The sequence below is a fragment of the Morone saxatilis genome, unplaced genomic scaffold (assembly GCF_004916995.1).
Source record: "Morone saxatilis isolate NCDOM2014 unplaced genomic scaffold, NCSU_SB_2.0 Contig14, whole genome shotgun sequence".
NCBI classification, from domain to species: Eukaryota; Metazoa; Chordata; class Actinopteri; family Moronidae; genus Morone; species Morone saxatilis.
Genome location: NW_023339696.1, coordinates 8,407,220 through 8,423,042, shown reverse-complemented (window position 1 = coordinate 8,423,042; position 15,823 = coordinate 8,407,220). Strand labels below are relative to the sequence as shown.

At 39.9% G+C, this 15,823-nt stretch overlaps 1 protein-coding gene across 2 annotated transcripts; it reads left to right on the top strand.

Annotated features, from left to right (window-relative positions):
- The first annotated feature begins 276 nt into the window (after nucleotides 1–276).
- On the top strand, nucleotides 277–12,312 carry LOC118323572 (ral guanine nucleotide dissociation stimulator-like 1). 2 transcript variants are annotated; one of them, XM_035655574.1, is made up of 17 exons: nucleotides 277–668; nucleotides 3,364–3,650; nucleotides 4,409–4,453; nucleotides 4,567–4,766; nucleotides 4,898–5,052; nucleotides 5,139–5,387; nucleotides 5,601–5,704; nucleotides 6,099–6,183; nucleotides 7,313–7,381; nucleotides 8,030–8,116; nucleotides 8,640–8,672; nucleotides 9,091–9,212; nucleotides 10,161–10,250; nucleotides 10,557–10,686; nucleotides 11,230–11,565; nucleotides 11,654–11,768; nucleotides 11,862–12,312. In XM_035655574.1, exons 1-17 carry the CDS (start codon nucleotides 645–647, stop codon nucleotides 11,999–12,001), a joined length of 2,271 nt encoding a protein of 756 aa, XP_035511467.1. In that variant the 5' UTR covers nucleotides 277–644; the 3' UTR covers nucleotides 12,002–12,312. The 2 variants fall into 2 exon arrangements, with proteins under 2 accessions (XP_035511467.1, XP_035511466.1); XM_035655573.1 differs by having other exon boundaries at nucleotides 278–668; nucleotides 4,895–5,052.
- The last annotated feature ends 3,511 nt before the right edge of the window (nucleotides 12,313–15,823 follow it).

The following is a 15,823-nucleotide window of genomic DNA, read 5'->3' as shown; positions in this document are numbered from 1 at the left end:
AACCAAAGTACCAGCTGTAGCTTCATTATTACTGCAACATGACCAATCTTCTCATCTAACTCTCAGCAAGAAAGCAAATAAGTAGATCTATAGTGCATTTCCTTTAACTATTGCTTTGAAATGTAAGACAATCATTGCCATACTGTACTGACACCAGAGCACCCCACCCACCCACACACATCTCCTACCCCACCCAGCCACCCACACCTCCTGTCACTCCTCCTGTCACTCCTCCTACAGTCAGCAGCAGCAGCAGCAGCAGCAGCATAGGTCGCCTCCCACTATAAAGCTCAGTGAGTTTCAGCCGAGGAGATTGTCTGCGGGCTCCGGTGGATTCAAGTAATTTATGCACAGACAGAAAACAAGTCGGAACAGTTTAGATCTGTTTCCGTCACATGGGAACAATCCTACATATTTGTATGCAGGCATAAAATGTAGCGAATACTCTGCAGTGAAAGTCGTCTTTGTAATTGGAATACAGGCGCGTTAATGTAGTCCCAAACAAGAGCATTTAAAAACAATCAATCAATTTTTTTGTTGAATCAAGATGCAGCCCTAAACTTAGTGTCTCGCAAGGTGGAAGTTGATTTTCAGTCCAAATATTCCTGTTAAGATGGAAAGCACTCCTTAGTCGAGCGGACGAGATGGGAAAATGGGAGTTAACAATGGTAAGAGAACTGTTTGATATGATTCAAGAATACAGTGATCCATACATGAAGTCAGCTACACAGTAAAGTCTGAACATTGTTTGTAATGTAATGTATTTCAATTAGTCATGGGTTAGTTTCTGTAATGTAACAGATGCGAATACATTTTGTTCTGATTTATATGTAAAGTCCTTCCTGGGTCTACATACAGTTGGCTCTTACTTTGTAACATTTTTTATAATATCTGTAAACTGATCACAGTTGATGTGTTGTTTCTGCAGTCCACAGCCTCAGTTTGTGTCTCCAATTTTACATTACAGTTGGCAGCAGTAAGAAATATTCTTATTAGTGATATTTCCATTTCTAGGTTGCCAGAAATTACATATCCCTGCTTTTTTGTGTAAAACTTTGGCAGAATATTGACATTTTATTTTTCTAAGATGTTAAAAAATGTTGGAAATGTCAGAAATGTAACAAATTTTAAAAATGTTCATTTTGGCTCAGGATGTACAAATTGAGCGAGGACATGTCTTGTGTGTCAGCTCCTGTCTTTGTTTGGATTGAGGGGAAAAAAAGAAGAAACTTAGAAATCTTTTTTATCAAACAGCAGATTGAATATTTTTTTCTTTGAGGATTCTGGAAACAGCCGTAAGTGTTGACCGTCTTTCAACCTCCTTCAACAGGGCATTTATTAACTTTTCATAAAATGTAATGTTAATACATGACACCAACTGAGGCTGCTTAACTGTGTTTAAGTCTGTGCCAGTTAGGACGGGTGAGTCATATTGCTGCTCCATGATCAGCTTTTTTCATTCATATTAAACTGTTATATTTAGATTTGGCTGTTAGTAGTGCTTAGTACCACCATCTCTGACCCTGAGGAACAGTAGGACACAATGAACAGTTTACTGTCTGTGTAACCAACAAACGATCCTAGTTCCTATGAGGGACAAAAGGGTTTGTGTGATACCGGTTAGCACTAGCAAACCCAGCAGCTAAGCATTTGTCTTTACATGAAGACATTTAAATACTCATTTACATAAGATGATGCAAGTCCTCTCATGTAGATAATTGAATGTCAATAATTATCATGAGCACAGGCAGTGTCTTTCATCTCCTTGGCAGTATTTGGTCAATAATGCTTGCTGTATATATGGACATGATTTTGACATAAAACAGGTTCACAGACACTACTTTTTAAGATTCAAGGAGATGTGTTGCTGTATGGAACGGCTGAGATCAAAAAGCTCACGACACACGAGTATCTACTTGCTTTCACTGTGTAGATGTTTGAATTATTTGCATAAAAACCAGATGGATTAGAAAGGAGTCATGCACGCTTGGTGTTATGATGTAACGCATTTAAAGGAGCACTCAATCCACCAATTTTACATGTGAAGTTTGGTTTACTTGTTATGGGGAACACTACTTAATCCAAGAAAATGGCTGTATTATGTCTTCTGTTCTGTAAACCCCGATGTCATTAGGGTTAACTTTTATTCATAACAATAAGACCTGTGTTACAGCTGCTTTTTTTTCATTTTTTGAAAGCGTGATACTTAATCACTTGACTGTCTCTTTAATGGAGGGTAAAGAGCGATGTCTTTAGGCTCCAATACGTATCTTGTGTTCTACGGGTCAAAGTACTGGTGATGTTGAACGTATTGCTATTATTATGAAATGCAAAGACAACAATGGAAACAAATTTCAAATAAAGTCTTATTACCTTGATTTTTGAGCAGCGACCCCATAATCCACATAGTGTTCAGTTAAAAATTACATATTGTCTACTGGCTCCTTTTGGACCTTTTTGAAATTATGCATCACAGCTGTCTCATTATAGTTCAGACAATGTAAAAACCTGAACAAGACGCTCAGTATTCACATTCGATAGACCCCGTTCCCTTGTGTATGTCGTGTCGAGTGCTGTTGAGCATTCTGGAGGAGCGTTTGAACACTGATTGATATCTCTCACTGAGATCAAACGAGGTCTAACTTCTTGTTTGAATATGTAATGCCAGTGTGTTTGAACAAAATCATGACACTTGGTGCTGAGCTTACAGCCTGAAGTCCTACAAGGCTCTTTTTTTTGTGACGACGATGAGCGACGGTGATCGAAACTGGGAGATCTCTGACATTTAGGCAGTGTTTTGCATTTGTTCGGGTGTTTTGCTTTGATGTACCATTGGATGTACTAACCTTTTAATAATCCTGTATTTGTCCATAAACATTCATGTGAACTCTTAAAATTCTGGGAAGTATTTTAGGTTGCTGTGTTGCAGGGAAATTGTGGAATTGAAGACTAAGCAGTGGCTAACACCAGCATAATTATAATCATTACACACTAACCTGTTTGTGCACTCATTGCAGGCTTTGGAATGATGGTTATGAGTATAAGCAAATAATACGTTGTTGTTGTGGTTCACATGGGATCAGTGTGAGTCTCAGTGGTGATTGGTCACTTGTTCGTGTGTGTGTGTGTGTGTAGGTTCACCTGGCTGTTTGGCCATAGAGGCCTGCTGCTATTTTTACCTCCGTACTGCCTAACCTAACCCTGCTGTTGTCACCAGTAACAATACTTAATAGATATATTTGTGTGTTTGACCCGTACCAGTATATTTCCGAGACACAAGCAGGGCATAGGATGGTAGCCACTCCCTCGACGGTAGTGTCGTTGTAAACCTTAAACATTATTCCCCACCTCTACCATCCCCAGAACCCAGTGCAGGAATGGGGTGAGGAGATTGAGGACGGTGCAGTTTATGGGGTCACTCTGCGCCGGGAGCCCGTCCCCTCCTCCAACCCCAGTGAAACGAGTCCATGCTGTGCATTTGTCCAGTACCGAACCTGCAAGGTGCGGCGTCTGAAGGCTGCTACCCTGGACCTGCTTATGAGTCACCTCCTTGACCCTGACTGCCAGGAGCAGGACTACGGCAGGATCTTCCTCTCCACATACAGAACCTTCACTGGTACCTCAGAGCTCATAGAGCTGCTCTTCCAGAGGTACAGTACAACCACTGCATGCTTTCTTTTGTCTGTTTCTGAATGGAATAGTTTGGGGGACATACCACTCTAATGTGTACCGCTTTTTCCCTGTTTCCAGTCTTTAGGATAAGCTAATTAGCCACTCGTGGTAACTCCACATTATGCATACAGACTTGAAAGTAGTATCTATTTTCTAATAGCCAGAAAGCGAATAAGCATATTTCCCAAAATGTTGAATTAGTCCTTTAATGGGTCCCTAAAATGATCATTCCTGTGTCCATTCACACACACTCTGCTTCAGTTTCTTTCCACATTGGGTTCCTGTTTTTCTTTCAGCCACTGCACTGTTGCTAACATTTTAGCATAGTTCAGCCTCTTTCTGTGGTTACCGTGCCCTGATCACAAAGTATAGGCTCCTCTTTAAACATCATGAAGAGCCACAGGTGAAGAGCTGTCTCTTTTATTCTTGATTCTGGCAAAGCATCTTGGGTTGTTGCACATGCAAAGTCACTGTGTTGCGTCAGGGTCTTTTTATACATTGTTTCCCTGACAAAGCAACCATCTCCCGCCAGCTTTGATGTAATAATAAGTACCTAGCAGGTGCTCATTATCTTGAGGCTTTCAACAACAACAATTATGTACAGAGCAGTTTTTAGACTGTGGTTGGCATGAATCAAGGTCAGGCTTAGGATCGCTGCAGGGCAGAAACAAATAATGATTAAAATGTACAAAAAGCAGCCTGAAGAGTTTGGCTAAATCAGTTTTTCTCCCTTTAGAGACAATGCTTCCTCAGACCTGGACAACCGTGAATGCTACAGCAGGTAGGTGGAGGACTTTTGAGTTTACAACTCTGAACTTGAACCCTTACACGGTTCATTTCTAGTGTGTCTTTTTAAATAGTTAAACTGTAATGATTTTTCCACTGCCTCCTCAGCCCTCTGTTGGCCTTTGTCCAGACATGGTTGGATGAATACAGTGAAGACTTCAGGGATCCTCCTCTGCACTCGGCACTCCGGCTGTTGTTGGATCACCTCAGAATCAGCTCTGCAGTTCACAACAACATGCGCACCCAGCCCAACTTCTGCTCGCTGGCTGCGCAAGCTGAGACGCTGCTCAAGAGCTTACAGAAAGAAGGTGACCCTCCACCACATAACATGATAGAAAGTGATAAACAATATACCACACCCCTTTGTGGTAGATGTCAACACATCCTCCTGCAAAAAGCCATGCTCACTACCTCCATTCATGCTGTGTTTCTTCAGAAGCTGAGACAATAGTCAGTCCAGCCCAGGCAGACCTGGAGCAAGATGAGGAGGGTTCTGGTGATGAGGATTCACAGTGTGAAAACCCGCTGGATCAAGGCGGCATCATGGATTTCTCTGCTACAGCCATTGCCGAACAGCTTACCCAAATAGACTCTGTACGTGAAAGGAAATATTGAATGTTCCACATTTCTGTTTTACATTGATGATTAAAGGCTGATGATTGGTTCTCACGGCGTTCCAGGCTCTGTTTGTCAAAGTGGTGCCGTACCAGTGTCTGGGCTGTGTGTGGTCGCAGAGAGACAAGAAGGAAAACATGTCTCCCACCATCCGAGCCACCATTGCACAGTTCAACGCCATTACCAACCAGGTCATCATGTCGCTGCTCTGCCAGTCGACAGACGCAACCTCAAGTCCCACTTCCTCCCGCCGGCCTCCTACTACACCTGTTCAAAGGGCCCGAATCATAGAGAAGTGGATCAGAGTAGCACAGGTCAGTCAGATCTGAGATTTTGTTGCATTTAAGCTCCGTGTTTTAGCAAGTTTTTACAATATTTCTTTATAAGAAAAAACTTCTTAAGCGCTTCATTAACTTTCCCTTTCATATGAGGAAAATAAATATTCACGTAAAACATGGTTACTGGAATATTTGATTTGTATTTAATGAAATAATAATAATAATGAATGAAAGTTGCTTCTTCTGCAGGATTGTCGTCAGTTGAAGAACTTCTCCTCTCTCAGGGCGATCCTGTCGGCCCTTCAGTCTAATGCGGTTTACAGGCTGAGAAAGACCTGGGCTGCTGTTAGCAGGTAGGGTTGGGTTACAGCCAAATGCCACCACTTTGTCCATCTCTATAGTTATGTTCATATTGTGTTCTACATAATTGTCCTTTAATGAGGACATTGAACCCTCATTAAGTGCAATTCAGTGTCACTGACAGCAAGTCAGCAAATATCTCGCTTTTGGATGACCCATATTCAATGTCAGGTCATGAACACTGCAGTAAACTATTATAAGTCAAGGATAACTGAAGCATAACTTCATGTTGTTCTCTTTATGGTCTTAACAGCTGGTCATGAACCGAGTAGTGACATGTAACATTTTAACACAATTTATTGTGTATAATAGTTCAATTTTAAAGTATGTGGTTTTGGACTAAATGGCAGCACATTTACTTACAGATTGTCTCTGTTCTTTTTGCAGGGATAGCATGGCCACGTTTGATAACCTCTGGGAAACATTCCCTGATGAGAACTGTGTTCTGACCAACAGAGAGCTCCTGGTGGAGGTGAGAAGGAAACTATAAAAAACAAGCTAGATTTACTTCAGTTTTATTCGTTTTTACAGTGTCAGCCTTCAGATGCGTCAGCCATTGAAATCCATGTAGGTGTTGGTGGTGACAATGATAGATGAGAAATATTGTATATGGCTGGAAAAGATGATATTCCTATACATTTTCATAGGAAATGTATACAGGTGATTTTTTACCTACCTATGCATCTAAGGGTAAATGTTTACCATTGCAAACACGTCAACTCCCTGCAGCTGTTACATACTTTCAGTCCCTGCAGTCAATTTAAGATTGGGGATTTAAAAAAAGCCTTTTTTAAGCTATTTGAACTGAATACTGAAATGTACAGACTGTGTCTTTAATATAGGACATTATGTGACCATAAACACGACACATGAAAACATGTTTGGAAATGATCGTCTTCTCAAAGTACATGGATTTCTCTTTTTAATCATTAAAAAGATTCATATTCTTTAGTTAATATTTACAGAAATGTTTAACAGAGTGTTAATGGGAGACTAGAGGCCTCAAGCACATTGTGTTCCCTTTTTTCTTTTATGTAGTCTCTTCTAGGCAGCTGAGTCAGAAGCGGCTTGTGTCTAGTTACAGTGAAAGGACTCAAAAGTCAATAGATCAGGGTTAGATTAGTACGCACAACAACCAATGCTTGCACTAGCATTTGCTGCTTCACAATAACATCCAAAGAGATTCTTCACTGGGAAATGATTTTTAATGTCTCCCTTTTTGTCATTTGTTCTCCTCCTTTTCAATTCTCACTATTGTATTTAGGTATTGCCTTTTTACTAAGGAAGCTTTTATCTGTGTAAACACAATCATTCATACATTTATTTAAAGCCTAATCACTGTTCTTTTAGACAGATATTACATACAAAGACGTAAGAGAGAAAGACTTCCTTTCAAAAGACAATTATTAAACAGGATACCCAAGTTAAGTCCTTTTCTTGTATTGAAGAATTTGCATCATAAGCCAGTTTGCAGTTTGCTCACATCCGTAGCCCCCCTGTACATGCTTGTGTGCATTTTATATTTTAATCACTTATTTTTGATAATGGGCCAATCTATGCAACTACAACTGAATATAGCTCTGTCTGACCTACTTTGACAGGATGGCCAAGTGACTGTGGGTAACATTTCTCCAAAGATATCCAAGCGGTGTCCGATCTCCAGACAGATGGTAAGTCATACCTCAGGATGAGACAAGATTGAGATGTTTTGAAGACATAAGATGAAGCCCAGTGCCATATATCAGTGAGGTCTAGGTCAGCCTAAACACTAAGCAGCAATGTCCCTTTTGTACCATGTTAAAATGCTCTCTTTCACTGTAGGAATGATGCAAAATGTGACCTTTTTCCATGTGATATTCTCCTAGAGTCATATTGCCAGAGGCAGTGTTTAGTTTCAACTTTTCAAAAAGACACATGCAAAATCCCTTCCACGTTATACAACTCTAAAAGCAACAAGAGAGCTGATTTCCCTCAGTGTGGGTGGAGTATCTCTGGCATGGCAGATGCCCAAACCTATCTTTAGCCTCGCTTGGTGCTGTGCAAGTTTCAAATGGTCTCAGATCACCAGGATTATAGGACAGTAATAATAGACCAGACTGGGGTCTTTTATGAGTCATATGCACATTCTCCTGGGCTGTAACATGAACCCACGGTGCTGCTAACTGGGACTTGCCTTGTGTGAATGTTGATCTCTACCCGTTCAATAAAAAAAAGAAAAGTTAATGACAGTAATTAAAAGACTCAAATAACCAGATACAGTGACACAAGAAACAACTGGTGTAATCTAATGGGCAGTGTGCTTGCATGTCTCTCTGCAGAGTACCTCCAGTGGAGTGGTTCCTTACCTTGGCACCTATCTGACCGTCCTCACCATGCTGGACACTGCTCTGCCGGACACTGTGGAGGTAAATAACTATTCCTTTGCTTAATATTTGAATTTGAATATCTCATCTTATTATGTATTTCCCCTCTTTTTAGCCTTTCTAAGTAGTACATAAACACTAGATTTTTGGCTGGAAGTATGCTTAAGATATAAAAAGGTTTTACTGCAAAAAAAAGAAGGGTTTATTCTTAGAATATTCTTATTCTCTAAAAAAAAATCATAAATAAATAATCCAATAGTAAATATTCTTAACATACAAAGATAACCTACCAGCGGTATTTCATGTTTATGTTAAATAAAAAGTCATATTCATGATTACAGCTGTGTTATATTGTCAGCAATTCATGATTCATCTTTAAAACACTTGAAAAGGTTCTTAACACTGCTTACAGCTAAAACATTCATTAATAATTGCTATACTGCTTATATAATAGAGTATGTTAGCATGAAGTGTTACTGTAGTGTTTTTGTTCATTTCTTGATCAAATTAATCATTGACATATGCAATAAATAAGTACTGTACTAACATTCTGCTCTTCTGACAGGGTGGGCTCATAAACTTCGAGAAGAGGAGGAGGGTAAGTGGTTCCTCTTTGTGTCATCTTTTATGTATTCCTCTTTATTTATTTTTATTTTGAACATAGTGCTCAAAAGCACAAAGGTGTCCACATTACATTCTGTCAGCACTACAGTACATGCCTGTGTGGTTGGGTGTGTACGGTATGTTTGCATTGTCAAAGCAAACAGAGAGGGACATTTTCTGACACTTTTTAGTACATGACAGGCTAAAAGCTAGAAGACCTTTGGTGTTCCTTTTTAAACATTTACACACCTCTTTAAAGGACATTTTACTACAGCTCTGCAGCTGTTTGAAATACCATAGTGTTGCAGCTTGTTGTTGCAGGCAGGTTATGCAAACACACAGATGTCAGGAGTCAGGACATCTTGCCGTCTCTGTCACTCTATTTATCCAGCCACATTTCTCTCTCCCTACAGGAGTTTGAGGTTCTGTCACAGATCCGCGTGCTGCAGACTTCCTGTTCTCAGTACAACCTACCCCATCACCCCAGGATCGATGCCTGGCTGCAGGGTCACAAGCTGCTCACGGACCAGGAGAGGTGAACTAAAGGACGCGTTTTATTTACCCCTTCACATAACAAACCTGCGTCACAAGCAGAGGAAAGCCAACTAAAAGCCCAATAAAAGTTTAGTTAGCTACATAGGTTGTAAAGATTCTTCTTCTGTCATTAAAGACGAATAAAGATGTTGGGTGCAGTATGCATTATAATTGATCAAATTGTCCCACCATACTGAGTAATGGTGTGAGACATGGGTACGTTGCCATAAAGAAACTCTCATTTGACATTTATTATGCAGTAATTAGTCACATTTTTATATAACCTAACTCAGTAGTGATGCAGCTCATCGTAGGCAGAGTTCATAAAATCTTTACATTTGATGTACTTCTGCTTTAAAAAAACAGATGTTGGGGAGATTTATGTTACTCAAACTACAAGCAATATGCACAAAATTGATGCCACGAAGGTGTGTTTGGATCTGAAGAAAAAAACTGATATGGCTGAACAGATAACGAAAAGTCTTACCCAAAGAAAACTAAAACATAAAAAAAGTATAAAATTTTCACTAATATAATAATAATAATTTTTATGTAATATAATTGAATAACATTAGATTCAACATAACAATTTGTAATCAGAACATTTGTGTGTTATGGCAATAATCAGTTTTAAAATATGAAACAAGCTTTACCATTTATGGAGATCTCAAGTGATGATTGTAATTATTATAATATATATATATATATATATAGTGTTTTTTTTATAGTGAAAAATGATTACAAAGTCATCAGACTTTTTGTTTTAAGGGTATTCATTCAACTCAACTTAATAAAAACTGAAGACAACTAATTCTTCAACAAGACATCACCAATCAAAATGCCTGTAGACTGACAAATCAGTAATAAGAACAAAGTTTCCCTATATCTGAAATATACATAGATATATATAGAGGACTGCAGTACTGATTTATGTGTGTGTGTGTTACAGTTATGAACTGTCGAGGCAGCTGGAGCCTCCAGTGGACTTGTGTTCGCCAACTCCATGGAGCCACCGCACACTCACAAAGAAACTCTCCTTGTGAGTATCATCTGTGTTCTCATTTTCATATTCAAACACGCGGTGCATGCACATTTAACTATGCACACAGAACTGCACGTACAACATGTAAACACACAGTCAGTCAGCAAAAAGTATTTGCTGAACCCTTTTTTTGCCGCAACATGAAAGGAAACCGTATGATATATTGTATGATGTTTCGATACACAGTTAAAGGGAAATACAGTCTGTAATATTGCATAATTATATATAAAACAGCATTATTATTGTCATAAAAAAAAATTCTGGCTGCTTTGATACAAGCTCAAATTTAATCTCTGTCTTCAGCCTCCTGACAGCGAGCGATGGATCTAAAAAAGTCCCTGCTGACCAGATCAGCGTTACATCTTCTGGATCCAGTGGATCTGAGATGGAGGACCTCTCCTCCCCAAACTCAGCCTGTTCCATCAGACTGCAGGTAAACAGCTGTTTGCCTGTGTGTGTGTGTGTGTGTGTGTGTGTGTGTGTGTGTATCTTCTTCATTGTCTAATAGCCTTGTTTTATGTCTATGCTTTGTCCTCAGTTGTGTGCCAACAATGGATTCATTGTTGACAGCTTTGTCATGCTGTGCCTTCATCTAATGGGCCTCTGTGTTCAGCACAACATCACCACTATTTACACTTCACAAACAATTGTCCTGTTTTTAAGTAGCAACAAACCCCCAAAGCATTTCTAATAAGAAGTAAAATACACTGAATGGCTTTTAAAACTCGGAAAGCTTACATAATCTCCCTTCACAAAAGCTCCTCTTTAGAGGGCCAGTGAAACTACCACGAGCCCTCAACAAGTGGAATTTCAAATGATCAGGTCCTTAGCTGAACTGGAGTAGGGTTAGTTAAATGGTGCACAGCTCTCACTGCTGCACCATCCATCAATAGCTCATTTGTTCTCTGCAGATGCTCTAACCATTTTTCCAGTCATCAATATTCTTCCTCTTGTTTTTGTCTCGTCTTCTCTGCAGTCCTTTCACAGCTCTTGCAACAACGTGTCCGAGGCCTTCTCTTCCTCATCGTCCTCCTCTTCCACGTCATCCCCTTGCTCCTCAGCGGCTTCCTCTCCAGACTCCCCTAATTCTTCCAGCTCCTCGTCCTCCCCCTCCGACTGCCAGACAGATCTCTGCCCTCCGGCCGCTTCATGCGCCGGCACCTGGCAAAAGCCTGCTCTGGCCTCCCACCACAAGCGCTCCGTGTCCATGACCTCCCTGCCTGTGTATAACCGCCAGGTGGCCGACTCGTGTATAGTGAGGGTGAGCGTGGACCTGGGCCACAACAACGGCAACATGTACAAAAGCATCATGGTGAGTTTATCCTCGAGAATGAGATTTTCACTACTCAGTCATCATTAAAGTGTCCTTAATAGCATTTATGATTCTTTGTGTTTCATAGTTGACCAGTCAGGATAAGACTCCACAGGTGATTCAAAGGGCATTGGAGAAGCATCACCTTGAGCACATGAACTGGCGGGACTTCACCCTGACCCAGGTCATCTCCCAAGAAAGGGGTGAGAACATAATGACTCTACCATCAAAAGGATTGTTGAAATAATGCTGAGAGAAAGAAAATTGACAATTTATCTTTTTTTTTCTGTTTTCAGAGTTGCTCATACCAGACAAAGCAAACGTCTTCTATGCCATGTCCACAACAGCAAACTTTGACTTTGTATTACGCCAATTCTCCAAAGGCCAGAAGAAACCACTGAGAGCCACTTCTAGTCTTGGACGATATACAAAGTAGCACCTCTGGTCTACAAGTTCTGCACCTGGAGGATGATCTCAGCTCAAGGGACACTCTTTGGAAATTGCCTCTATTCTAAAAAAAAAAAAAGAATGTTTTATAAGAAAAGTGTTCTGCCAAGAGGGTTCATCCTTTTTTTTGGATACCAAAGAGGTAAAAATGTGATGTTTTTAAGATGATGCAAAAGCACTTTATGAAGAAGAACGCTCACTCTACAGAAACCTATGGACTGATAAAGAAAACATCTGGATCAGACAAACTTTTATTTCCTGTTGGAATAAACTTGGTATGAGTCCATAACAAAAACAGAAGAATTAACCCATTCCTTGACCTTTTTGTTGGCAATGCTCACATTGTTTTTAGTGCATGGATGCATGTGCAAATACGGACTGATTTTAGTTCCTGGACAGCTGCTATGCCACTTCTGGTAATTGTATGGGCATGAAGACACACACACACACACACACACACACACACACACACACAGAAACACACTCCCCCCCCCCCTAACAGAGAGCAACACGTGCCAACATCAGTCACCTATTCATATGTGAACATTGAGAAATGACTGCCCATCTCCCAACGCAGCTGGGTGCTATTATTAATCTGTGTGTTAAAAAGGGAATCGAGGGGCGGGGGGGTCAGACGCTGTGTGAAGGCCGCACAGTCGGTAATGAACTCCTGGGGCCCCTCGGCAGGTTGTCGGCCACTCGAGATGAGCTCGCCCGGTGTGCTCATGTATTGCTGTGCCAGTGACCATCTGGGGGAGTGGGTGGTGACGTTCTCACCAGGGATCACCGTGTTCCCGGGGAGTTTCGGCCCCGGCTCCTCCGGCGTTGCTGAGATACTCATCGTGTTCGACTGGCTGGCTGCCCTGACTGGAAGGATGGCATTCCTGAGCCTTGGTAACCACGGCAGCAGCAGTATGATGAACGGTTAAGGGATGTTAATGTGCAAATGGCTACTGTATCTAGATGAAACGACAATAAGGGTGAACTGTTGTCTGTGTGCGCTTTCAGTGTTCGTGCGAGTAAGTAAGTTTGACTTTTAGAGTTCAGGTTCATGTTTTGTATTTATTTCACTACTGCGGTTCACATTGATCCCACTTCCTTTTATTTCATTGACACATTGTGATGACTCACTTGGTGGCTTTTGCATATTTTTCAAAAATCAAAGGTTTATCTTCAAACTGCTTTGATTAGTGAGGTAATTTTAGAGCTGTCTTATTTTCTGATGAATATGGAGAATATTTAAAATGTTAATGAAAACGTTTTTGTTTTTTTTAACTTAAATTGTATTTAACTAATTAGGTTCAGACTTGTGAAGCCTGGATGTAACTGGTGCTAAAATGGCTTTACGTAAAGCCTATCGAGGAGTTCAGATGTAATCATTTCAATGACGTCAATTGACGCTAAGACTCTAGTGACACGGCTGATAATGATCGAATGTTCTTACAGTTAACGCTGCCGGGAATGTTTGCAGAGAGTAAGAGTTACACAATGAACAGACACACTTAGTCAAATCACAAGTTTTATCACTTGAAGTTCTCTTGCCGTGTCTGGGAGGCAAAGATGGCTGTCGAGGAAAGGAACAGATGTCTCGTTGACCTCCTTTACCCACACTGTCCCTACACACACACACACACACACACACACACACACACACACACACACACAGACAGGAGGCTTTGAAACATTCAACACTTTCTCAAAAGCTTACTTCTTCTCTGCAGCGTCCTCTCTCTCGTGGCCGTTGTGACCTGAATGGATGGTATTTCTCGACTTATAAAAAAACTGCTTTCTGTTCACTGTTGTGATTAATGAAGAGAATGTCACAATTGTAAAACAAAGAAATAAACAGTTTTAAAATGAAGAGGATTTGATCTGCATTTATACACTGTATTGATTGACAACATCATAATAAATAACTTATTATTATTTGTCTGACTGGTTCTTGCTATGTGTCATCAATCATCAATGTGTTTCCTTCATGAATCATCAGAAAGCAGCTTACTTTTTAAGTAACTTTAAAATGAGTTCAAATTAATATAATTATCTTTTGTTTTTTCTCCATTACCTTTTTATGTTGAGTCATTGTCACATGGACAATATAACTTTTATGTTTTATTGTAACAGCCCTGAAAATACCCAAATACCAAATCAATGAATCAATTATTTTTTACCAGAATGTAATTTAAAATGCATTTGTTTGAGTAAATGTAGTCTATATGTTATTTTCTTTAGTGAATCTCAAGTATAACACAGTATAGGCCATATAGAACATGATATAAATTAATTATAAATAAAATAAAATAAATCAGAATGAATGGTTGATTGTCTGTATGTGTCAGCCCTGTGATGAACTGACCAGCTGTTCCAGCTGTTCTAGATAATAGACAGATGAAATAGTGCAGGGTTTATACACAGAATCACTAAAACACTGTAACTCAAGGTTCACTTTCTAGCTTTTTCCAGATCTTTTGACCAACCCATGGCTTTCTTCAGCCGTTTAAAATTGAAGGTGCATTTTATGAATAAACTGCAGGTTTAAAGCATTTTTAATGTTTTAAATAATATGGAATGATCATAAGGTTCTCTTTCTAAAGTATCACGTTATATAATATCACACTACCATACATTCCTATCTAAGCAAAGTTGCTTCCTTCCAAACCTAGGAAATGCTACAATAAAAAAGATGAACACACAAATATCAGATAGGTCGGTAGATATTGGTAAATGGGAACTGAAGGATATATTAATCTACATTTAAAAAAGACTTGCAGAATCTTCCTGAAGGGTTGGGTCTATTTTGAGAGTGAATGAACCCTTTATGCTTTTATTTACTAAACAGACCTAATATCCTCAGGGTAATTCCTGGAGGTCCTTTAAGCTGTTCCAGTAACTGTATTTTCTATTTATTTAATAACTGGAAAACTGAGAAAAACAACTCCCATAGAAAAATGCTTCAATGAAACTTTATTAAAGACTTTTTTTTTTTTTTTATAAATTCTCCTTCTGCGCATGACGTCACTGACCCCTACGGCCGCTCTTGCGTGGCACGTCACAGCGTCGCTGCTGCTCGAGGCTTTTCTCTAAACTTTTACTGGTTTAAAAACAGCTCACACACAACAGTATGATGACGTTTACCTCGTCGAATGAACGTTTCTACAACGTGTCGTCACGGCCCTAACGACGACCCTAACGACGCCCTTACTAAAGGTGAGGCGAGGTGCTGACCCCCTCCAAGGTCACAATAGGTCACCTCATGTTCACAGACTGCTCGACAGTGGGGGTCGCCGATGTGTGGCCACTGGGTGGCGCCAGAGGGCGGGCTGTTGTTTATTGTTCATTTAACGTTCAGCTGTATCGACATCCGGACGCCACGCGGGTGCAGCAGCGTCACAGCAGTTCAGTTCAGGCTGAGCACGCGGGGCTGTTCTGGCTTTAAACACTTTTAAAGGTCGTTTTTGTGTAGATGTTTTATTTTATTAACGTTTTAGCCTTTTATTATAATCTGTTGTTTTGTGTAGTATTTCCTAATTTTATTCGTTTTTATTGGTTTTATTGCTATTATTTTTTAATATCTTAATAACTCATCTTTTATTGTTGTCTTATTTAATTAACTCTTTCTTTTTTCTTTCTTCTTTCTGTTGTGTTGGCATGCATTGGTCTCCTGTATCTGTTCTGTTTGCTTGTGAAGCACTTTGCATTTTATTTGTCTGAAAGCTGCTATATCAGGTGTCTAAAACTCAGACTGGCCATGGACTCCTATGAAACATTATATAAATAAGAGACATGAAGATTAAGAATATTTATTTACTTA

What these genes read in the sequence shown, in the direction of transcription:
- LOC118323572 (XM_035655573.1), top strand. Translation starts at nt 645, where the DNA reads ATGGGAAAATGGGAGTTAACAATG. An exon ending in CAAGAGCTTACAGAAAGAAG is followed by an intron (nt 4,767 to 4,894) that starts GTGACCCTCCAC and finishes GTGTTTCTTCAG; the next exon opens with AAGCTGAGACAATAGTCAGT. An exon ending in GTCCGATCTCCAGACAGATG is followed by an intron (nt 7,382 to 8,029) that starts GTAAGTCATACC and finishes GTCTCTCTGCAG; the next exon opens with AGTACCTCCAGTGGAGTGGT.